Source organism: Typha angustifolia, chromosome 10 (genome assembly GCF_048772165.1).
Source record: "Typha angustifolia cultivar Huaian chromosome 10, ASM4877216v1, whole genome shotgun sequence".
Lineage (NCBI taxonomy): Eukaryota > Viridiplantae > Streptophyta > Magnoliopsida > Poales > Typhaceae > Typha > Typha angustifolia.
In genome coordinates this window covers 2,695,142-2,712,886 of record NC_133248.1, presented here as the reverse complement: position 1 = coordinate 2,712,886, position 17,745 = coordinate 2,695,142, and the positions used below count along the sequence as shown (strand labels likewise).

Here is a 17,745-nt window from a genome sequence, read left to right as displayed (position 1 = left end):
TATATATAGACCCATTATATTTCCTTTGGAACTTAATGAAAGTTTATATGATTTGTTCTCTAGAGTATTTTGATGTGAAACCTTTTTTTAGGGTGGAGGTGTGAAACCCCATTCCTTCTCTTCGTATTTCTCTATTTCATTTTTCTCCACCACGTTTTGCTTCAGTGACTCTGGCAGGGTTAGGAAACAGTCCTAGGATGAATGAAAAATTTCCTAGGTGACTCTAACTTCTCTCAACGGTTAGTGGAAAAGACAGTGTGTTGATCACATAGTGATATCATCTGATGACTAACCGGATCAGCTACGAAGAAAAGTCCCGAGCGTTATCTCGAGGTGATTTCTACTTGATGTGGATCCACAGGGTATAAACTCATTGAGACATACGACAGTACAAATATTAGAAAGATGTTAATATGTTAAAACTGTGCAAGGTTACAAGTTATGACTCTCTATTGTTATCATTGTCATTATTTAAAAAACATGCCTATTGCAAATTATTATAGATATTATTGATTTTAGTTTAATTTTATTCAACATTAATAAAATTTAGAATTTATTTAGTTTTCAAGTGGATTCCACTCACTGAGCTATAGTTGTTGGCTCATGAATTTATTTATGTTTATTTATTTATCTATCTCAAGTAATAGTCAGCGTGGCAACTGAGCGAGACGTACCCGGACTCCACCTCCACTTAGGATCCACCTATTTACTTTTCTGCCCTTTTAGATTTTATGCTTTAAATTAGAAGTTAAATTTATTTCGTTTAGAGACTCAAAAACAATGACATTGTTTTACAATTATTGCAATTAGTTTAAATTTTATAAAGCAGATCTTCTTCGTTTATTTATTTTTGCCATTGTACACTTAGGAAGTATTATTAAGACTTCATGTATCTCAAGCATATTGAGGTGCATGGCCGATTATGATCCCTATTTCGAGTCATGACAATAAACATACGTCACTGCTACCCAACCTTCTTAGAGAGGTATTATTTTTACAAACGAGGAAAACTTCTCACATACCACTAAAGATCAAGACTACGAGACTAAGACCTAGAGAACCACAAAGCAAAATTTATTAGAGACAGAAGAAAGGACAGGAACCATCTCAAACTCAATATGATTACAGCTAGATAAAAAGACTTGAGATTGTAAGTGGCAGAATATCAGGGGAGATATGCCCACGAGATGATATGAGTTTATCATAACATCATATCAATCACACCCACCAGAGCCATAACACTATTATTATATTCTATATCCATAATCTACATATGTTTATGGTGTGTCTGTATCAATGTTAGTCACTTCCGTGCATGTTCACTATTTATATCATATCATAAAAGAATTGCAATTTTTTATTTATATGAAGACTATGTGAGATGTTACAATGAGTAATACTATCAATAGATATAAGTTTTGAAAATTATTGATAGTATTTAATGCAATATTCTCGTATTATTTTTATGCGACAAATAAAATCTTTGATCCTTCTCGTCATTCTATGTTCAACTAAATATTAATTTTTAGTATTGAACTATTATCAATTAATATTATATATTTAATGTTATTATATGTTCAATTATCCTATGAAGCATTCAATCATATTATGAAGTGTTCAATCATTAATATTAATTTTAATGAATGTATTCAATCATATTATGTGTTGAATATTATTTATATTTAATTATTGCTTTATCTTTAATAAACTAAATCATTTAAAAAAATAATCTAAAGATAAAACACTATAGCATAGGTTTTAATACATATATTTAAATAAAAAATTAAAGATTGGCATGCCGAAGATCCAAAAACATTTTTAAATATTCTAAAAATGTTGTAGATGCATGCCACTAGCACACCAAGGCATGCTGAGAGCGTGCCGACTGTGTCATGCCGATAGTGGCACAGCATGGCATGTGCTACTAGCACAACCATCATTGGAAAAAATACTAGCAAATATAAGAATACATCATATGATTAACTTCCATTATCGCATAAAGACCAAAGGCATTTTTCACATAGAAGAGAAGACATGACAAATTGTGATACAGGACAACTACCTCCGACACCAAAATGACTAGAACATCTAGCTCAGGAAAAAGAAGGATATTGGATAGCAAAAGGAGAGTTAAAATAGCAATTAAAACAAACATATTAGGAACTTAAGAAAGGGCTATTTCCAGTGCATTAACTGCATTACAATTGTAGGCTTGGTTACTGGTTTAGGGTCATATCTGTTGCAGATCCAATTTTGAGAAGTAAAACAAAATCTTACCCATACACATAAGTTAATAACCTAACTACCTATGAATCAAGTGACCAAAAAAACATTAAATTAAGCCTAAATCATGCTTAATATACAGAAAAGCTCAAATAAATAGCAAAAATGAAAAAACAAGAGAGAGAGAGACTCTTTAACTAAATCATAACTAGATTTGTCTACAAGACAAATTCATGACTCACTAAACTGAAGTTGTGTACCAGTTGATTCCCTACTCACATTTTAGTATGGTCACTGACACATGGAGAATTGCAGGTTTGTTTGTTTAATTGTAAACAGATGCAAGAGAAACCAAAAGGTATACAATTTATAAAGGATTCAAAGCAGTTGCACCTTTTTCCAATCTACAAAATCAATTAGATCATCATCCATAGTTTCTTTTGCCGCTAAGCGTAATATTTTTTCCCTTTCTATCTGAGTTGGTCGTTGAAGATGCAATACTCTATCCATTCTGCCAGGTCGTTGCAAAGCCTCATCAATTTGTTTAAGATTTCTGGTTGTTGCTATCAGAACTACTCCATCTTGCTTTTCAAACCTGTAAGAAGTATGCCGCAGGCAAGCCAAATGTTCAGCATCATGTAATAAGGGTGGAAGAACAAAGAATTCAATATTTATGTACAACCAAAACAAGGGACCATTTAAAGCTTTAGGTTGAACTTCCAAAGCAAAAAAAAAGGACTTAAGAAAAAAGAAGTGACATTCAGCTTTGATGAGGACATTGAAACTAATAAAGAAAAAGTGTAGGAATATGTACGCAGCTACTAGCTACCATTTAGACCAAGGTTTTGAAAATCGGTATCGGGATCGGCCGTCCGAAAACACAATACGTATCGGCCGTATCGACCATATCAGCCGCCTATATCGGATTGGACTATTTTAATTAAATAAAATTCTAAATATTATTTAAAAATGTTGAAAAATTTCTAAAAATTTAGAAAAAATTATAAGAAAATAAGAAATAATAATTACTCACGTATAAAGCCTAAAAAGTAAAAATCTCTCTTCGTCCCTTTTTTCTTTTCTATTCCTCTAACTGTTAATCTGAGGTATCCATTCTCTCCCTCACTCTCACTTTCTTTTTATCTTTCCCTCTCTCTCCTTCACTCTCTCTTTCTCTTTTCCTCTCTCCCTCGCTCTCTCTTCCTCTTTCCCTCTCTCTCCCTCTCTCTCTCTCTCTGTAGCTGCTGGCTGCTGCTGCTGTAGGGCCAAAACGAGGCCCGAATCGGGATCAGCTATAGCCGATCCCGATTCGTTTTGGCCAATCCCACTCGGGATCAGCCGAAATTGAAAACTATGATTTAGATTGGACGAAAGAGTAAGAGCAGTCCAGACAACCTTCTAAAGAAAGATTGTCGTGCTGCACTTATCGTACCTGTAAAGAATCAGCACATCCCAAGGGGGGCATGCCTAGGATACTCCTAATGCAACTAGGTATCGAGCTTAATGGAGAAAAAATTAAAGAAAAATTAGGAAAAATCATAAAATTGGAGCTCAATTGTTTGGTTATTCCGCTACACTAGTTGGCAGGCTGAAGTGCCAGCCCACCTTAATGGGTAGCCCGGCACACTTAACACTTTTTAGCACCTAGGCAGCGTGCAAAGGTGGCAAGCCACCGCGCCAAGCAGCTTAGCAGGATGGCAGGTGTGCCGCCTCGCCATGGCAGCCCCCAAAACCACTTTTAGAAACACTGATTTTTCAATTTACAATAACAGACTCTAGTGTGAACCTCATACATAAATTATGTGCACTCTATAATAACAAAATGTGCATTAACTTAAAAAAAAAACATGGTTCCCAAAATCGGTTGATCCCGAGTTAGATTAGCCGATCCCAACTCGAATTTCACTCTGAGATCGACCAGTTTCGGTCGAACCTATTTTTTTTTGAAGATTCAGGTCGAATCTAAAATGGATTTGACCTAGGAAATATTAGTAATTGATATCATCAAATGCCTTCTTTTCAAATTTTCAATTTTTACCATCTATCTATCACACACTCTTCTCCCACCTCTCACACTTCATCGAGCTCATCCGGTAATTCCCTCCGGCAACTCCATACTCTGGTAAACTCAGATGAGTGTTTTGTTTCTCATTTTTACTGTTATTTTCCTCATTTCTCTGCTCTCTTTCTTGCACACTTCTACAATAGTAATTTATAAGCATAGAAATTTATCAAATTCAGCTCAAAATTTATTATGGTTTTGAGTGAGTTTTTATTTTAGTTTTTAAGATTCATATATGAGTAATTTTTATTTTCCTATTTCTCTGTTATTTTTCCTAAATTTTTAAAAAATTCCATGCATTTTTAAATAATATTTAAAAGTTTACTTGATTAAAAGATAATCAAATCCAATACGGACGGCCGATACGACCGATATAGTCGATATAGCCGATACGTATCTGTAATCGATCATGATCCCAGTACCGAGTTTGGAACCTTGAAAAATATATGCACTCAATATTATATGCTAAATCAAAAAATCAAATGCAATTAAATTACAAAAGGCCCTACGTATGGGTTGATCTCAACCCAATAAAAATATTAGTCCAAAATTTACTAATAAATATGAAATTTTGTGAATTCTCCTCCAATTTCAAAAGTGCAAAGGAAAGTCATCAATTTTGTGTCAATTATTGTAGAGTCCAAATAGCTTAACTACAATTTATTGGCGAGATTTCAGCCATAATGCAAAATTAGGGTTTAGTCAATATATTGCTAGATTCATAAACAAATTTATAAAAAAAAAAAAAAGAAGTTATAGAAAATCATCAAATTGGACTCTAATAGGCATATGATTCAAATGGATCAACCTTCTATGTAATGATCTACTTCATGTTACAACAATTTTACCCTCTAATTTGAATTTAACTTATGTTATAGGTTTTATCTTCAAGACATTTTTATTGTTACACCTTGCCTCAGACTCATATTCCTATTTCTTCATAAAATTTGACATTTTCACCAATATGTAGGACTAAAGACTTTCCTTGTATTCATTAAAAGATACTTTTAAGCTGAAAAAGGCCTAAATAGCTATTTTATAGTGCCCCGAGACCATTTTATTATGCCAATGGTATGTCAATGCTACGCTCACATGGCATCTCCCATGAGCCATAGTCAAGATAGAGCCTGTGCTACTGGCATGACGATCGTTACTTCTAGGTATTCGAGCAGATGCCTCACCCAAGGATGGTCGTGCCGGTAGTGGCACGACACCTAGTACATCGCCAATGGCACACTCCATATCGAGCCATGTTGACTGGCATGGCTGCATGCCAAGCTGTGCCAGTCTGGCATAGCTGTGTGCTGAGCAATGCTAATCCAACATGGTTGCGTGTCGATATTCGCGCCAATGTGGAGCTTTTTTTTCTATTTCTATCAATAATCATCAAATAAAGTCTTTGATCCTCCCCGTCATTTTATGTTCAACTAGATATTAATTTTAATTATTAAACTATTATCAATTAATATTTTATATTGAATATTATTATATTATAGAATATTCAATCATTAATATTAGTATTAATGAATGTATTTAATCATACTATGTGTCGACTAATATTTATATTTAACTATTATTTTATCTTTAATAAAATAAGTTATTTACAAAAATAATCTAAAGATAAAACACTATAATATAGGTTTTAATATATATATTTAAACCAAAAATTAAAAACACCTCTAAATATTCTAAATTTTTTATTAAAAATATGTTAAATGCGTGCAGGTTGACACAACATGGCCATCGTTGACCTCACCTAGATACCTCAAAAGCACTTAAAGATTCTAGGTAGTAGAGCTCTTCAGGGCAACTAGGTGGTGATCTATTGCCAACAAGCATGACAGCCAACCACAAATCAATTGCAAATAAGTGTTAATGTCAAACTTGAGAAAGGTTTATATTTGCATAAAATCCATATGCTTTCCACTAGAAAGGTGATCATGTATTTATTTGATAATTCTACAAACTAAAGCTATTTTCCAAATTTGTTGGAGAAACAAGTGGGTTTCCAAACTAATTGGAAGGGTAGGTTCATATCCAATGAACCGCTTTCGATGAGCATGATTGCTCTCAAGATCAGCATCTCTTCACTTGGGCATTCTTCAGCATTTTGCCAGATTGTTACATATGCAAAGAAAGACAGCCAAATTTGAGTGCAATTCACTTTCATCAAAAGTGGTTAAATTGATTCCTCCAAAATATTTGAAAACTCACCTAATCCTCTATTAAGTTTGAAAAACTACTTAATTTGCAAGAAAAGTTTTTCTTTAACATAGTTCTCAAACTTCAACACTTATCACATATTTGTATTTGATTAAAGATTAATAACATTTTGGCTCCCTCTGTATCACTTTCACCCTCTCAAAAAAAAAAAAATTTAATACATACACCTCTTGAATTATCTAATTGTATCACTAAATCCCCTTTATAAATATTTTATTTTCAATAGAAATAATCTTAAAAGTTACTAACTTAATAAAAAGACAAAAATACCCTTGTTTCCTTCTATATCTTTCCATCTTCTCTTTTAGTTGTCTCTATAGCAACTTCTCCAAATATTAAACTCTAAGTGATCTTCTCAAATTACTTCAAAATCTACTTATAACAGGAGAGGGAGAAAGAAAATAAGGGTATTTTTGTCCATTTAACTAGCTAGCCAATTTTTACAACATTTTTTCTAACAGAATTTCTAACGAAGTGAGGCTTAATGATATAATTAGATAATTCTGAGAATGTATGTGCCCACTATTTCTCTTGAGGGAGTGAAAGTGATACAAAATGATAGTTTAAGAGGTCAAAATGTAATTAACCATTGATTAACTATCATCGTCACACTTTACAATTCATGTAAATATGGGTATGATATTATCAGTCCCTGGCAACAACTGATGATGAGTAAAGAAACTTTTGCTTTGACTAGATGTACCAATGTAATGTCCATATCTCTAAAACTAGGTCAATCTCACGATTATGACTGGTAAAAATGTAAATCCTCTTGATCTTCTCTGAAGCATCTTTGCATATTAAATGGATGGTGATGTGTCCTTTCAAGTATATTTAGTACTTAACTACATCTTGGTAAATATGGAAATTTCTTTCCTTGACAAAGAAGAAGTGGGCATTGAAACTCGAAAGATGAAAATCAAATGGGCACTATGAGGTTGCTGAATGCTGATTGACCAATTGCTATCATCTCATACATCATAACCGAGGGCTATGCAATCCATGACTTATACGGTTGTACCTATATATACCAAAGTGAAGCACACAGAACATCTAGTAGATCATATCTCAAACAATTACAGCTTTGTAAAAATAGGCAAAGAAATTACTAACAAGGGGAAATAAAGAAAATTACCCATCAAGTTCGACAAGAAGTTGATTAATAAATGCCTCATGATCTTGCTTTTTAGTGTGAATGAATTGCCCTCGGACGCCCGCAAACAGATCAAAATCCTCAACAAAAATTATTACTGGTGCCTGCAAATATTAGTTAATATTATTTCTGTAAGGAATCTAAGAAATATATCATTTCAAGAAGGATATATCAGAATTTCTATGAATTGGTTGCCCAAGGTAAAAATGAGTGAAAAAAGGTCTAAGTGCAATACTGCTTGGGAAGTTACAATTTCAAATTTTTATTATACTGAAAAAGAAAGTGCCTCTCTTAATTGGAAAGGCTCATCTTTCTCTCTCGTCTAGATTATTGCCATTCCAAGAGGACATTTTGCAGGGTGGTTCCTCCTGAGTTGCATGAGCATAAACTGCAACGAAAAAGGAAGTAACCAGGCCCCACTGGCCACCAAACCTCTAGCTTCTATAACAAGTTGCTTTATTGCCTAGTTTTGCTTTGGTTAGGAAATTTGCAACAATGCTCCATTCATATGATTTTGTCAATTCTTTTGGAGCCTTCTCATCTTTGAGATGCTCCATGCTGATGATGATTAAATAGATTTGCGGCTCTTAATCAAGTATAATAGGAAAGTGGTTCTCTTTAAGACCAAATAACATTATAACTTAAAAGATCAATTAAAGACTTTTCAGATTCGCCGCTTAGAAAAGGACCAATCCCACTAATTTTGGAAAATACTTACTAATCATCCCTACTTGTAAAGTGTAATGGCAGGCATGATATTAACTACAGCAAAACAGTTAACACAACAAATTTCATAAGCCCACTATATCACATCCTGCATGACAGAAATAGAACAACCAATAATAAAAATCTGAAAATATCATGTACTAGATTTATCTGAAGCATCGAGAGATTAAAAACAATAGGAAAAGTGGGAAAAAAAACTATCAAGAAATATTAGCTAAGAAAAGAGGATGACCAAATCCCTTGCTGTCTGGAACAACTCCCTGACATTCGACGCACTTTGACCAACCCATAGCCCAGCTTCTAGTTGGCGAGCTTTGACTTCAACAACAGGAACTTTAGCTTCTGCTGCTATAGCCAGTGCAAGGGATGTTTTTCCTGTTCCTCTCTCACCAACAATAAGAACTCCCTACAATTCAAAAATAGCAAAGATTATCTTCAATATTCAATAATAAAATGATTTATTAAAGAGATGCAAAACAGAACCTCAATCAACACTATTGATTGTACAATAATGATTGTATCAGACTCACTATTAACAATATTATAATGTTGTGACTATTAAATTAAAGAAACTTGTCCATCGTTATGATCATATGATTATACAATGTTTCTTTCAGCTTGATAATATGTTTTGCATTAATTGGTTGCATTAAATTGGGGAGATGAGAATCTATATGCTTTTTACAATACATTACACCAGCGATGATCATGCTGACCAGCTTGTCCTTGGCACGCAATGACACACTTTTAATAATAAAAAAAATTAGTGTATTTAAGAAATAGTTTTGGGTCTTCAGCACGTCAATCCTTAGTTTTGATTTGGAAAATGTATTAAAGCATACACTATAATCTTTTTATCTTTAGATTATAGTTTGTAAATCACTTATTTTATTAAAGATATAGCAACAGTCAAATAAAACATTATTCAACACATAATATAATTGAACATTCATTAATTGATAATAGTTTAATATTTAAAACTAATACCTAATCGAACGTAGAATAATGGGGAGATCAAAAACTTCATTTGCCAGCACAAAAAAATACTAGAATGTTGTGTTAAAACTGTCGATAATCTTCAAAACTCATTCTCTGATAGTATTGCTTATTATAATATCTTACATAATTTTCATACAAATTGAAATTTTACAATTCTCCTATGGTGTGATGTGGATATTGAACATGCACGAAAACGACATGCACCAACATAGGCACACCATAGGTATGTGCAGATTGTGAATATGAGGATGTTACGACTCCAATAAGTGTGATTGATACAATGGCAGTGATAATGATGAATCCATATCATTCTACGAGCACATGTCTCATGATGTCTTGCTACCTATAAACTTGAGTTGTAATTATGTTGAGCTTAAGATGGTCCACTGCCACTATATATCGAGCTTAATTATACATAATTCAAGGAAAATTATGAAAAAGAACACATAATTGGAGCTTAATTGTTGTAAACTTGTAATAGTAAGCAGATCTACTACATAGAAGTTGACCTTAATCCAATTGCAATTATAGATTGAAATTGCACCAATAAATGTAAAAGTAGATTATCTAGAAATATACATGTGATACTAACAGATAGATGATTCAGGCATTCTGAAATCAATAGCAGCTTCACTCAGAATGATATGTAAGAAGGATAAAACATATTCAGTTAAAAATAAAATTGGCATTTTATGCTCTGTGGTGTTTCAGTGCTCATCATGAAATTAAATTAAGCAACTATAATGTGTTTTTGCTGCCAAGGTCTAAGAAGGAAATGTTTTAACATTATCGAATTGGTCCCTTTAACAGAAAACTGCAATTTAACAACTGAAATCTTGAAAAATCCTGAAAAGGTTGTAAACTCGATATACTGATCAAGCTGCAAAATGATAAAATAAAATAATTGTACACTTTGTAAGATGAGTGTACCTTTGGTGCTCGAGCTCCTTTTTCCTGGAAAGCAGTTGGATTTTGTAGGCAAGTCACAATGTCATTGATTTCCTCTCTCATAGAGTCAACACTAGCAAAATCTTCTAGCCGTATAGGTGGATTCTTTACCCTCTGTAAATTAATCAAAAAAGGAGGTCATGCCAAGGAGTTTGGGACATTAGATGGAGAAAATAAAATTTGTCTTTTCTTAAACTATTGTACCTTCATTTGATCAAATGCAGATCTTATTGGATCAACACCCTCCTTTTTTCTCCGAATCCTTCTAAATAACTTATAGTTGAAATAAAATCTCTGCATGTACACAAACAAGTTTCTTCAGTGTCTTAGATAGTGAAGGATAAATAAATGATAGGAGAACAAGAACAGGCAATGACAAGTTGACAACAGTAGTTATCCTCTACAAAATTAATAGGCTAAGATCTTCTAATACTTAGCTATATATGACTAACAGGTTTTTATGTTAGAATGGACGGAACAAGCTAAACTGCTAAACTATCCAAAACTAAACTTGATAATTTGAATTTTTACATACCCAAACTGTACAAATCATTTACTTCTTAGCTTTTGCCTCTGAAAATTCTTACTCACCTACACACTGATCCAAGACTCCAAACATATATATGTCAGCTGATTGCAGATGCACTTCTTTTTCTTTTTACTCAAGCATTTTAACTTAACATGACAAAGTTTGTAATCCGGGTACACTTTGATTCCTTGGAAGAAAATAACAAAGAAGACAGTTCCTGTCAACTGCATACATCTAAGTAACTAACAAATGACAAGGATCTCTTGTGGAGAATAGTTGGATGTCTTCTTCAAAGGAAAATTTTTTTCTCCTGAAGAAGAAATTCTGAAAACACCTCATCAGCATCTATGAATACCTCTCCAGTATTCTTGCCACCTCTTGCTAGGGCAAAGCAGAATAGCACTTTCATGGAATTATTGTCAAATTCCTGGAAATGTTGAAATACCACTACTGTTCAGAAATTTCTTACTATATAGTATATGAACTAGACAGCAAACATGATCACAAGTTGATTTGTTTTCTGCAAATGATATGGTCCTCCATATCTGTTGACCTAGTCTTTGCTTTCTCCCATAAGATAATTATTTTCTCTTAGTCAATAAGATCATGTTCCCCTTGAGCTTAAAGAAATATCTTCCATTCGTTAACATTCCAGCATTATTCAAATGGTATCGACACACCTCGGAATCCATGCATAACTAATGGTTCATGTGTAGCCTTCAGTCTTTGCTTTCTCCCATAAGATAATATTTTCTCTTTGTCAATAAGATCACGTTCCCCTTGAGCTTAAAGAAATATCTTCCATTCTTTAACATTCCAGCATTATTCAAATGGTATCGACACACCTCGGAATCCATGCACAACTAACGGTTCATATGTGTAGCCTTCAGTAAATGCTAAGAGATGGTAGCCTAAGGGGCGTCACAGTACATCAAAGGAATGTACATGGTCTCAATATACTGTACTCTACTGAACAAATGATTAGATGGTTACTTGTACATTAATTAATTACATCCATTTCGGTGGTATATATTAATTAAGCAGCCATTTAATATAAACAAGAAAAGTACTGCCACCACCAAAAGATAAAAGGAAAGAGAAGAAATTGATCAGCAACATGGCTTATAGGTGTTCAAGTACCTCTGAGATGTTGAAGATTTGAAATCTCAGATATACCAGTGCATAGTGAAAATGCAATACACATTCCAATATACTTTCCATTTTCCAAGACCGGGGAGGGAAAAGAGGCATACATGCCGAATTATAGATGTTAACTCACCAAATTCTCTAAAAGCTTATGGTGTTAGAGGATGGTGTTTTTCTTCCTTTATATTCTAACAATCCTCCTCACATGACTTGGGACACCTTAAAAGGCGCAAAATGTGGATTTTAAATTAAAGGGGTGAAGATTTTGCATTTTCATTGATAAAAAAACAGCAAGATACAAACTCAGAAATTCCTACTTCGATGCCATGTTAACAAGCCAATCACCATCTTCTTTAAAAACTTAGGCTGTTAGAGGACAGTGGTTTTCATCCTTTATATTCTAACAAATTAACAATATACATACAATCCAAATAATGCACATGAAGAATTAAGAAAAACAACAAAAGCATACCACTCTCCGTAATTTCCGCAAGTTTGGATCCCTGCGCAAAGGTCCATAACCTAGAAGCTTTGGAACCTTTCGCCTCATGTAACGGAGAACATTAAACAAAACAAACCCATAGACAGCACTCCTTATTAAAAACCAGAAGTACCATTGGATACTGTCAGTCTTCCTAGATTTAAAATTCATTTCTGCCTCAGACTGCCATTTAAGGTACCATGTCGTGCCAACTGCTTGATAAACTTCTTCAGGCCAAGCCATTCCTAAGCTCATTCTTACCTGAAACAAGAGAAGCAAGAGGAGATAGTGCAAGATCTCGAAAGGGCACCGCATAAAGAATGAAATGATAAAGGACAACTTCCTAATAAAGAACATGAAGAAAACAGGAGCAGCAAGATAAAAGACTGTAATTATTCACTCTTAGTAGTTATTACCTTCTTTGGAATGAGAAGCTCCACAAGAGGAAAACCAAACACAACCATTAAATCATCTGTTATATTCTTTATCTTTGTGAAAACCCATCTCCTTACATGTGATATGACAATAGAGTTCCAAAATCCAACTAAGCACTGTGATGACAGTCTTGTTATCAAGAGAAGCTGTTGACGCATATCTAGCTCAGAGAAAGGAATCCACATTAGTTGAACAGCAGTGGGAATGCCAGATGCCAGCATTTTAACATAAAGGCCATCAAATCCCCCGAAGTCTTCAAAAAGTAGGTCAAGTTCCTGTATTTAGATTATAGATGTATGGATAAGGATCTTGACTATATAAAGAAAAGAAACAAACAGGTATGAGGAAAAACAAAAGCACCAGACCAACCTTGATATCCACAAAATATTCTCTATCATCACCCTTAAGTGCAAGGTACATGACGGCCCAGTCATGTCTAATTCGAGCACTTCCAACTAGTTTCCTGGAAACAGCATAAGGAATAGCAACTGGGTCCATTTCCCATCTATTTCTTTCATCATTGTACCATGTTTTAGTCATCACCCTCTCTCTATCAAGAAGAACTCGGTCCTGGAACAAACATATTTGTAAATTTTTAGATTCTTCAATCAGCATACCACAGCCTAAAAGCTACCAAAAGGATAGCATGATTGCATAACGTACACAGGAATGTAGAGAACTATAGTAATACCATTTGTACAAGTTTATTCCAACTACCAAATTAACAATACTAAGAGAAAAGCTGAAAAAAAAAGGAGGCCTTTTGGAGAATTTAAAGATCGAAAGAGAATGCATACCCTGTAGAAAGAGATAAGGTCAGAAAAGGTGGAATATTGTCCAACCCAGTTATCTGGGACAGCCTTAAAATCCCATTATCTAATAATTGTGCATAAGAATATTGATGTTGGTCACAAGCTTGTTACAAAGAAATTAGGATTTTCACAAGAGTCAATATATCTTGACATTAATAATCAACTCTGTTAAAGTTTTCTGATGCAGCTTTTATCATGATTTGACCAAGTTACAGTTTACATTACCTGTATACGAGCCATGTACTCCCTACCAAGATCCACATTCTCTAGCAAATCTCTTTTCAACTTTGCTTTTGCTTCCTCACGCCACTTCTTCCATCCGTGAAACATGTGAAGGCTAACGGCTTTGGGCACAACAACTTCTTTTTCCCCAAACTTCCACTTTAGCTCAACTTCTGGAAATCCCTTTAGCACCTCTTCCTCTGATGTCTTCACAAGAAAACGTTTTTCATCTCCGAATTTTTTCATTTTTTGTCTTATCTGAGATTCAAGATTCCTTTGCATCTTTTCAGATGCTTTAAGAGCTTGTTTAATGTTAAGGGCAAATTTCTCAGTGCTGGTATCAGAGTAAATTTCAAAATCTTCAGCTTCTAGAACTTCTGGAAGTAGCATCTGCTCCCAGTATTTATTTTGTGCTGCTTCTAGATCTTTTTGTATGTCATCCCTGGAGAGCCTACTAGGGGTGCTTTTCAGCTTACTGCAACCATTATGATACAGAAAGTTGTGAAGAACTGAAATTGAACAGATCTTTCCAGAAAGAAAAATAAAGACAACTGCCAGAGGGAAAAGAATTCCATGTCTCCACTACTTTAAGGCAAGGCAGCTTATTTTATCTATTATGCTATAAAAGATTAAACTATCTCAAAGTAATTAGCAAATTGTATTAGAAACAGCAATTCAATGTTGAATTTTCCATATTAGCAATAATCTTCATTTGAAAATGGAAGAAAGTTCATAATGTAAGATGTTCATAAGATGATTTATATACTATAGTGAATTGGTAGAGGGACATAATAGAGAGAAGACATCAAATTGTCATAAATTTAAATGAGTCGGTATGGTATTGAACTCCAAATAATATACAACATATGTATACAAGTTATGTTAGGATGTAATTTTTTCGAAGGATCGTCGTGCTTGTTGCACGACCTTTGCAGCCAGGGGTACCAAAGGCACCTGCCACCTCATGGCATGATGTTTGCAACCCCCCACCCTCCTCCCACCTAATCCATAGTGGTGAGCGTTTAGAAGGTCAGAGAGGGGTCGTTGATAGGATCCCCATGCCAAATGCTGATAAATGACTGACAAGACACGTGTCAATCAGCACATGCGTGCCAACTGGCAGAATATGCCATAAAACCAGTCGATGGTTATAGTTGTAAATTAAGATCAACCAAAGATTCAAAGACCACTTTTCTAAAACAACATCTTATAAATGACACAGATTTTAAAATTTTAAAGTGTGTCTATAAGCAGGAAAGTATAAGGGGTAACTTAGCTTGAAAGCACTATTGTAGGTTCTCAACTGTTGTGGCATGCTTGTGCTAAAAAAATTAGATATTACATCTTTGAAAGCATGCCTTAAAGGGCTTTCAACTAGTTTAGCCAGCCAACTTCTTTATTCAAAATTGAGGGATGACTAAAAACCCTAGAGTGTTTGAACAATTGATCTACTTGAGTAACTCAACTATAATAAGATGGACTGAAAGAAGTCGTAAAGTCCAACATTGCACTTCCTAAAGTGTATGCAAATGCCTTTAAATTAAAAAGGTAACCAGTGCCACCCACAAGAACCACACACACACAAAAGAGAGAGAAATCATTCCACCCAACAAACATAGAAAAGAAGGCTTCAAGATTATGGTTCGACAATCTCTGTTTTTTTTTTTTTTTTGGTAGTCTGTAGAGTCTGAACAGAGGCAAATAGATGATTTACCTACAGCATTTGGAACTTTGATGTATTCGGACTTCCAAAGTAAATTGCTAAGATATAGCAAATACTCAGAAATCCAAAAATCAGGCTCTTGTTAGTTTCTAATATGTTCAACCTTCATCTTTATCTCAGAAAATGAGCTTGAAATATGCTCAAGTCCCCTCAATTAGTTGTCTAACATGTGGAAAAACGATAATCTAAAATTGATATACATTAAGCTTAGTAAAATCTCATAGTAAGAATCCTCTGCTCTGAAAGCAACTGCATATCAGTAGTTATATTTCCTAGTTCATGCTGAAGTATAATGTAACAAGTAGCAAACTTAATGTGGTGCATTGAAAGAGTATCATCATAAAACTTATAACCTGTTTAGTAATTGGATAAGAAAATTGGCAACAATGTTTAGGAAGGGTCTCATCCATGCATTTTGTTAGGCTGTATCCATTACTCACAATAGGCATTTGATTGGAGAGGTCGAATAAGTAAGTGTAGTGACTACCCTAAATAAGTTAGCTTTTGAGGCCATATACCCAAAGTGCTCAGAAGAGAGTAAGAAAAAGGTGGACTTATTCATGGTTCCTCCTCTGAGGATTTTCTCTTATCCAAACAAGAGGTTGGATAAGCAAATGGTTATAAATCCCTATGACTAGAGTTCAGCGAGATAACAGGCATTTGGTTAACTATTTAATAGTAGGTACCGAAGCTCCCCACCCCAAAAGCATATGCATAATTCCAAGAAAGAAGATACCTTTCAAGACTATTCTGCTTCAACTGGCGGCTAAATCTTTCGACCAAGAGCTCACTCTCCTTCTCGATGAACGAAAGCTCCCTGATGGCAATACTGTACGTCAAGGTCTCCCTTCTCAAGATTCTATCTTCAACCTCTCCAACCTTCTCCCACAACCCATTGTACTCCTCCTCCGCGGCACTCAACCTGCTCTCCAATCTCTCCACGCTCTCCCTCACTTCATCGCCCACGGATTCGCTCTTCAACAGCCTGTCTCGCTCCTTCCTTGTTGCAAACGCTGCGTCCAGGACCTCCCCAGAACGCTTAATCAGCTCCTCCTTCTCCTTCCTCAATTCCCTCAGCTCCGCGTTCAAATTACCCAAAACCTCCTCTTGGATCCCCCTCCTCTTCTCCTTTAAATCCTTCAAAGCCGCCCTAACACTATCCATATCCCCTTTCGAGTCCTTCACCTCATTTATCCTCTCCAGGAGGACCGAGACAGCCGCAAGAAGCCTCCGTGTGTAGACGGAGAACTCGTGGTCCGTCAAGGCCTCACCTTTCTCGGATTCCACATCGCCTCTCGTCGCGACAGCAGCTGGGGCGGCAATGGCATGGAATTTGGCAAGCGGGTTTGGAAGGAAACCGATGGCGATGCAGAAAAGCACCAAAGAGAGCGGCTTTCGGGCGTGATCGAGAATGGTGTTTAGAATTGGTGGATCAAAATGGGACCTTTCGGAGGATTGGGGATTTCGGGGGAGTGGAGGGGAGGAATTGAGTGGTGGGAAGCGAACGTGGTGGGGTTTGGAGTAAGAGGAGGTGGTGAGGAAATGGCGACAGCGGGGACTTGGGAAGAGGAGGGGAGACCGAAGGTAGAGGCGAGAGGAGGTGGACGGGAGAGAAAGAGGATGGTTGAGAGAGGAGAGGACGGTGGACTCCATGAGAGAGGATTAGGTTCGTTATACCTCCATTTTCCTTCTCTCTGCTTCTTGATATGAGAAAGGAGAGGGTTTTAGAGATAGGCCTTCAAAAACTATGCCCCGTCGAAACTCTAATTTTTAATACGAGAAAAAGATAGCTAATATTAGTATAAGTTATTCTAGTATTTTGTTCAATATTAATATAATAAATAATAATTATATTTAATGTGATATAAAATTTATATGAAAGTATTGAGAATTAGTGATGTCTTAAAACAAATAATGAAAATATCCTTAAACCATAGGAAAAAATATTTAAAAAAATTTCTCCCTATTATGCGAGTATGTGAAATATAATCCTACACTAGACAAGTATACTAGGTTATAACCTCGCACTACGACAGTATGCGTATTGGAAATTAGTGATGTCT

At 35.1% G+C, this 17,745-nt stretch overlaps 1 protein-coding gene across 2 annotated transcripts in view; it reads right to left on the bottom strand.

Annotated features, from left to right (window-relative positions):
* The window catches only part of LOC140768503 (probable inactive ATP-dependent zinc metalloprotease FTSHI 5, chloroplastic), a 38,975-nt gene extending 21,545 nt beyond the window's left edge, over positions 1 to 17,430 (bottom strand). Inside the window, exons 1-10 of one of the 2 annotated variants that reach the window (XM_073108796.1) lie at positions 16,419 to 17,430; positions 13,963 to 14,434; positions 13,295 to 13,495; positions 12,907 to 13,200; positions 12,482 to 12,751; positions 10,539 to 10,628; positions 10,317 to 10,448; positions 8,620 to 8,793; positions 7,644 to 7,765; positions 2,617 to 2,818 (exon numbers count right to left, since the gene is read on the bottom strand). In XM_073108796.1, coding sequence (XP_072964897.1) covers positions 2,617 to 2,818; positions 7,644 to 7,765; positions 8,620 to 8,793; positions 10,317 to 10,448; positions 10,539 to 10,628; positions 12,482 to 12,751; positions 12,907 to 13,200; positions 13,295 to 13,495; positions 13,963 to 14,434; positions 16,419 to 17,335 — 2,874 coding nt within the window. In that variant the 5' untranslated portion in view covers positions 17,336 to 17,430. The remainder of the gene's footprint in view (positions 1 to 2,616; positions 2,819 to 7,643; positions 7,766 to 8,619; positions 8,794 to 10,316; positions 10,449 to 10,538; positions 10,629 to 12,481; positions 12,752 to 12,906; positions 13,201 to 13,294; positions 13,496 to 13,962; positions 14,435 to 16,418) is intronic. The other variant, XM_073108795.1, reaches the window with a different exon arrangement.
* Between the last annotated feature and the right edge of the window lie 315 nt (positions 17,431 to 17,745).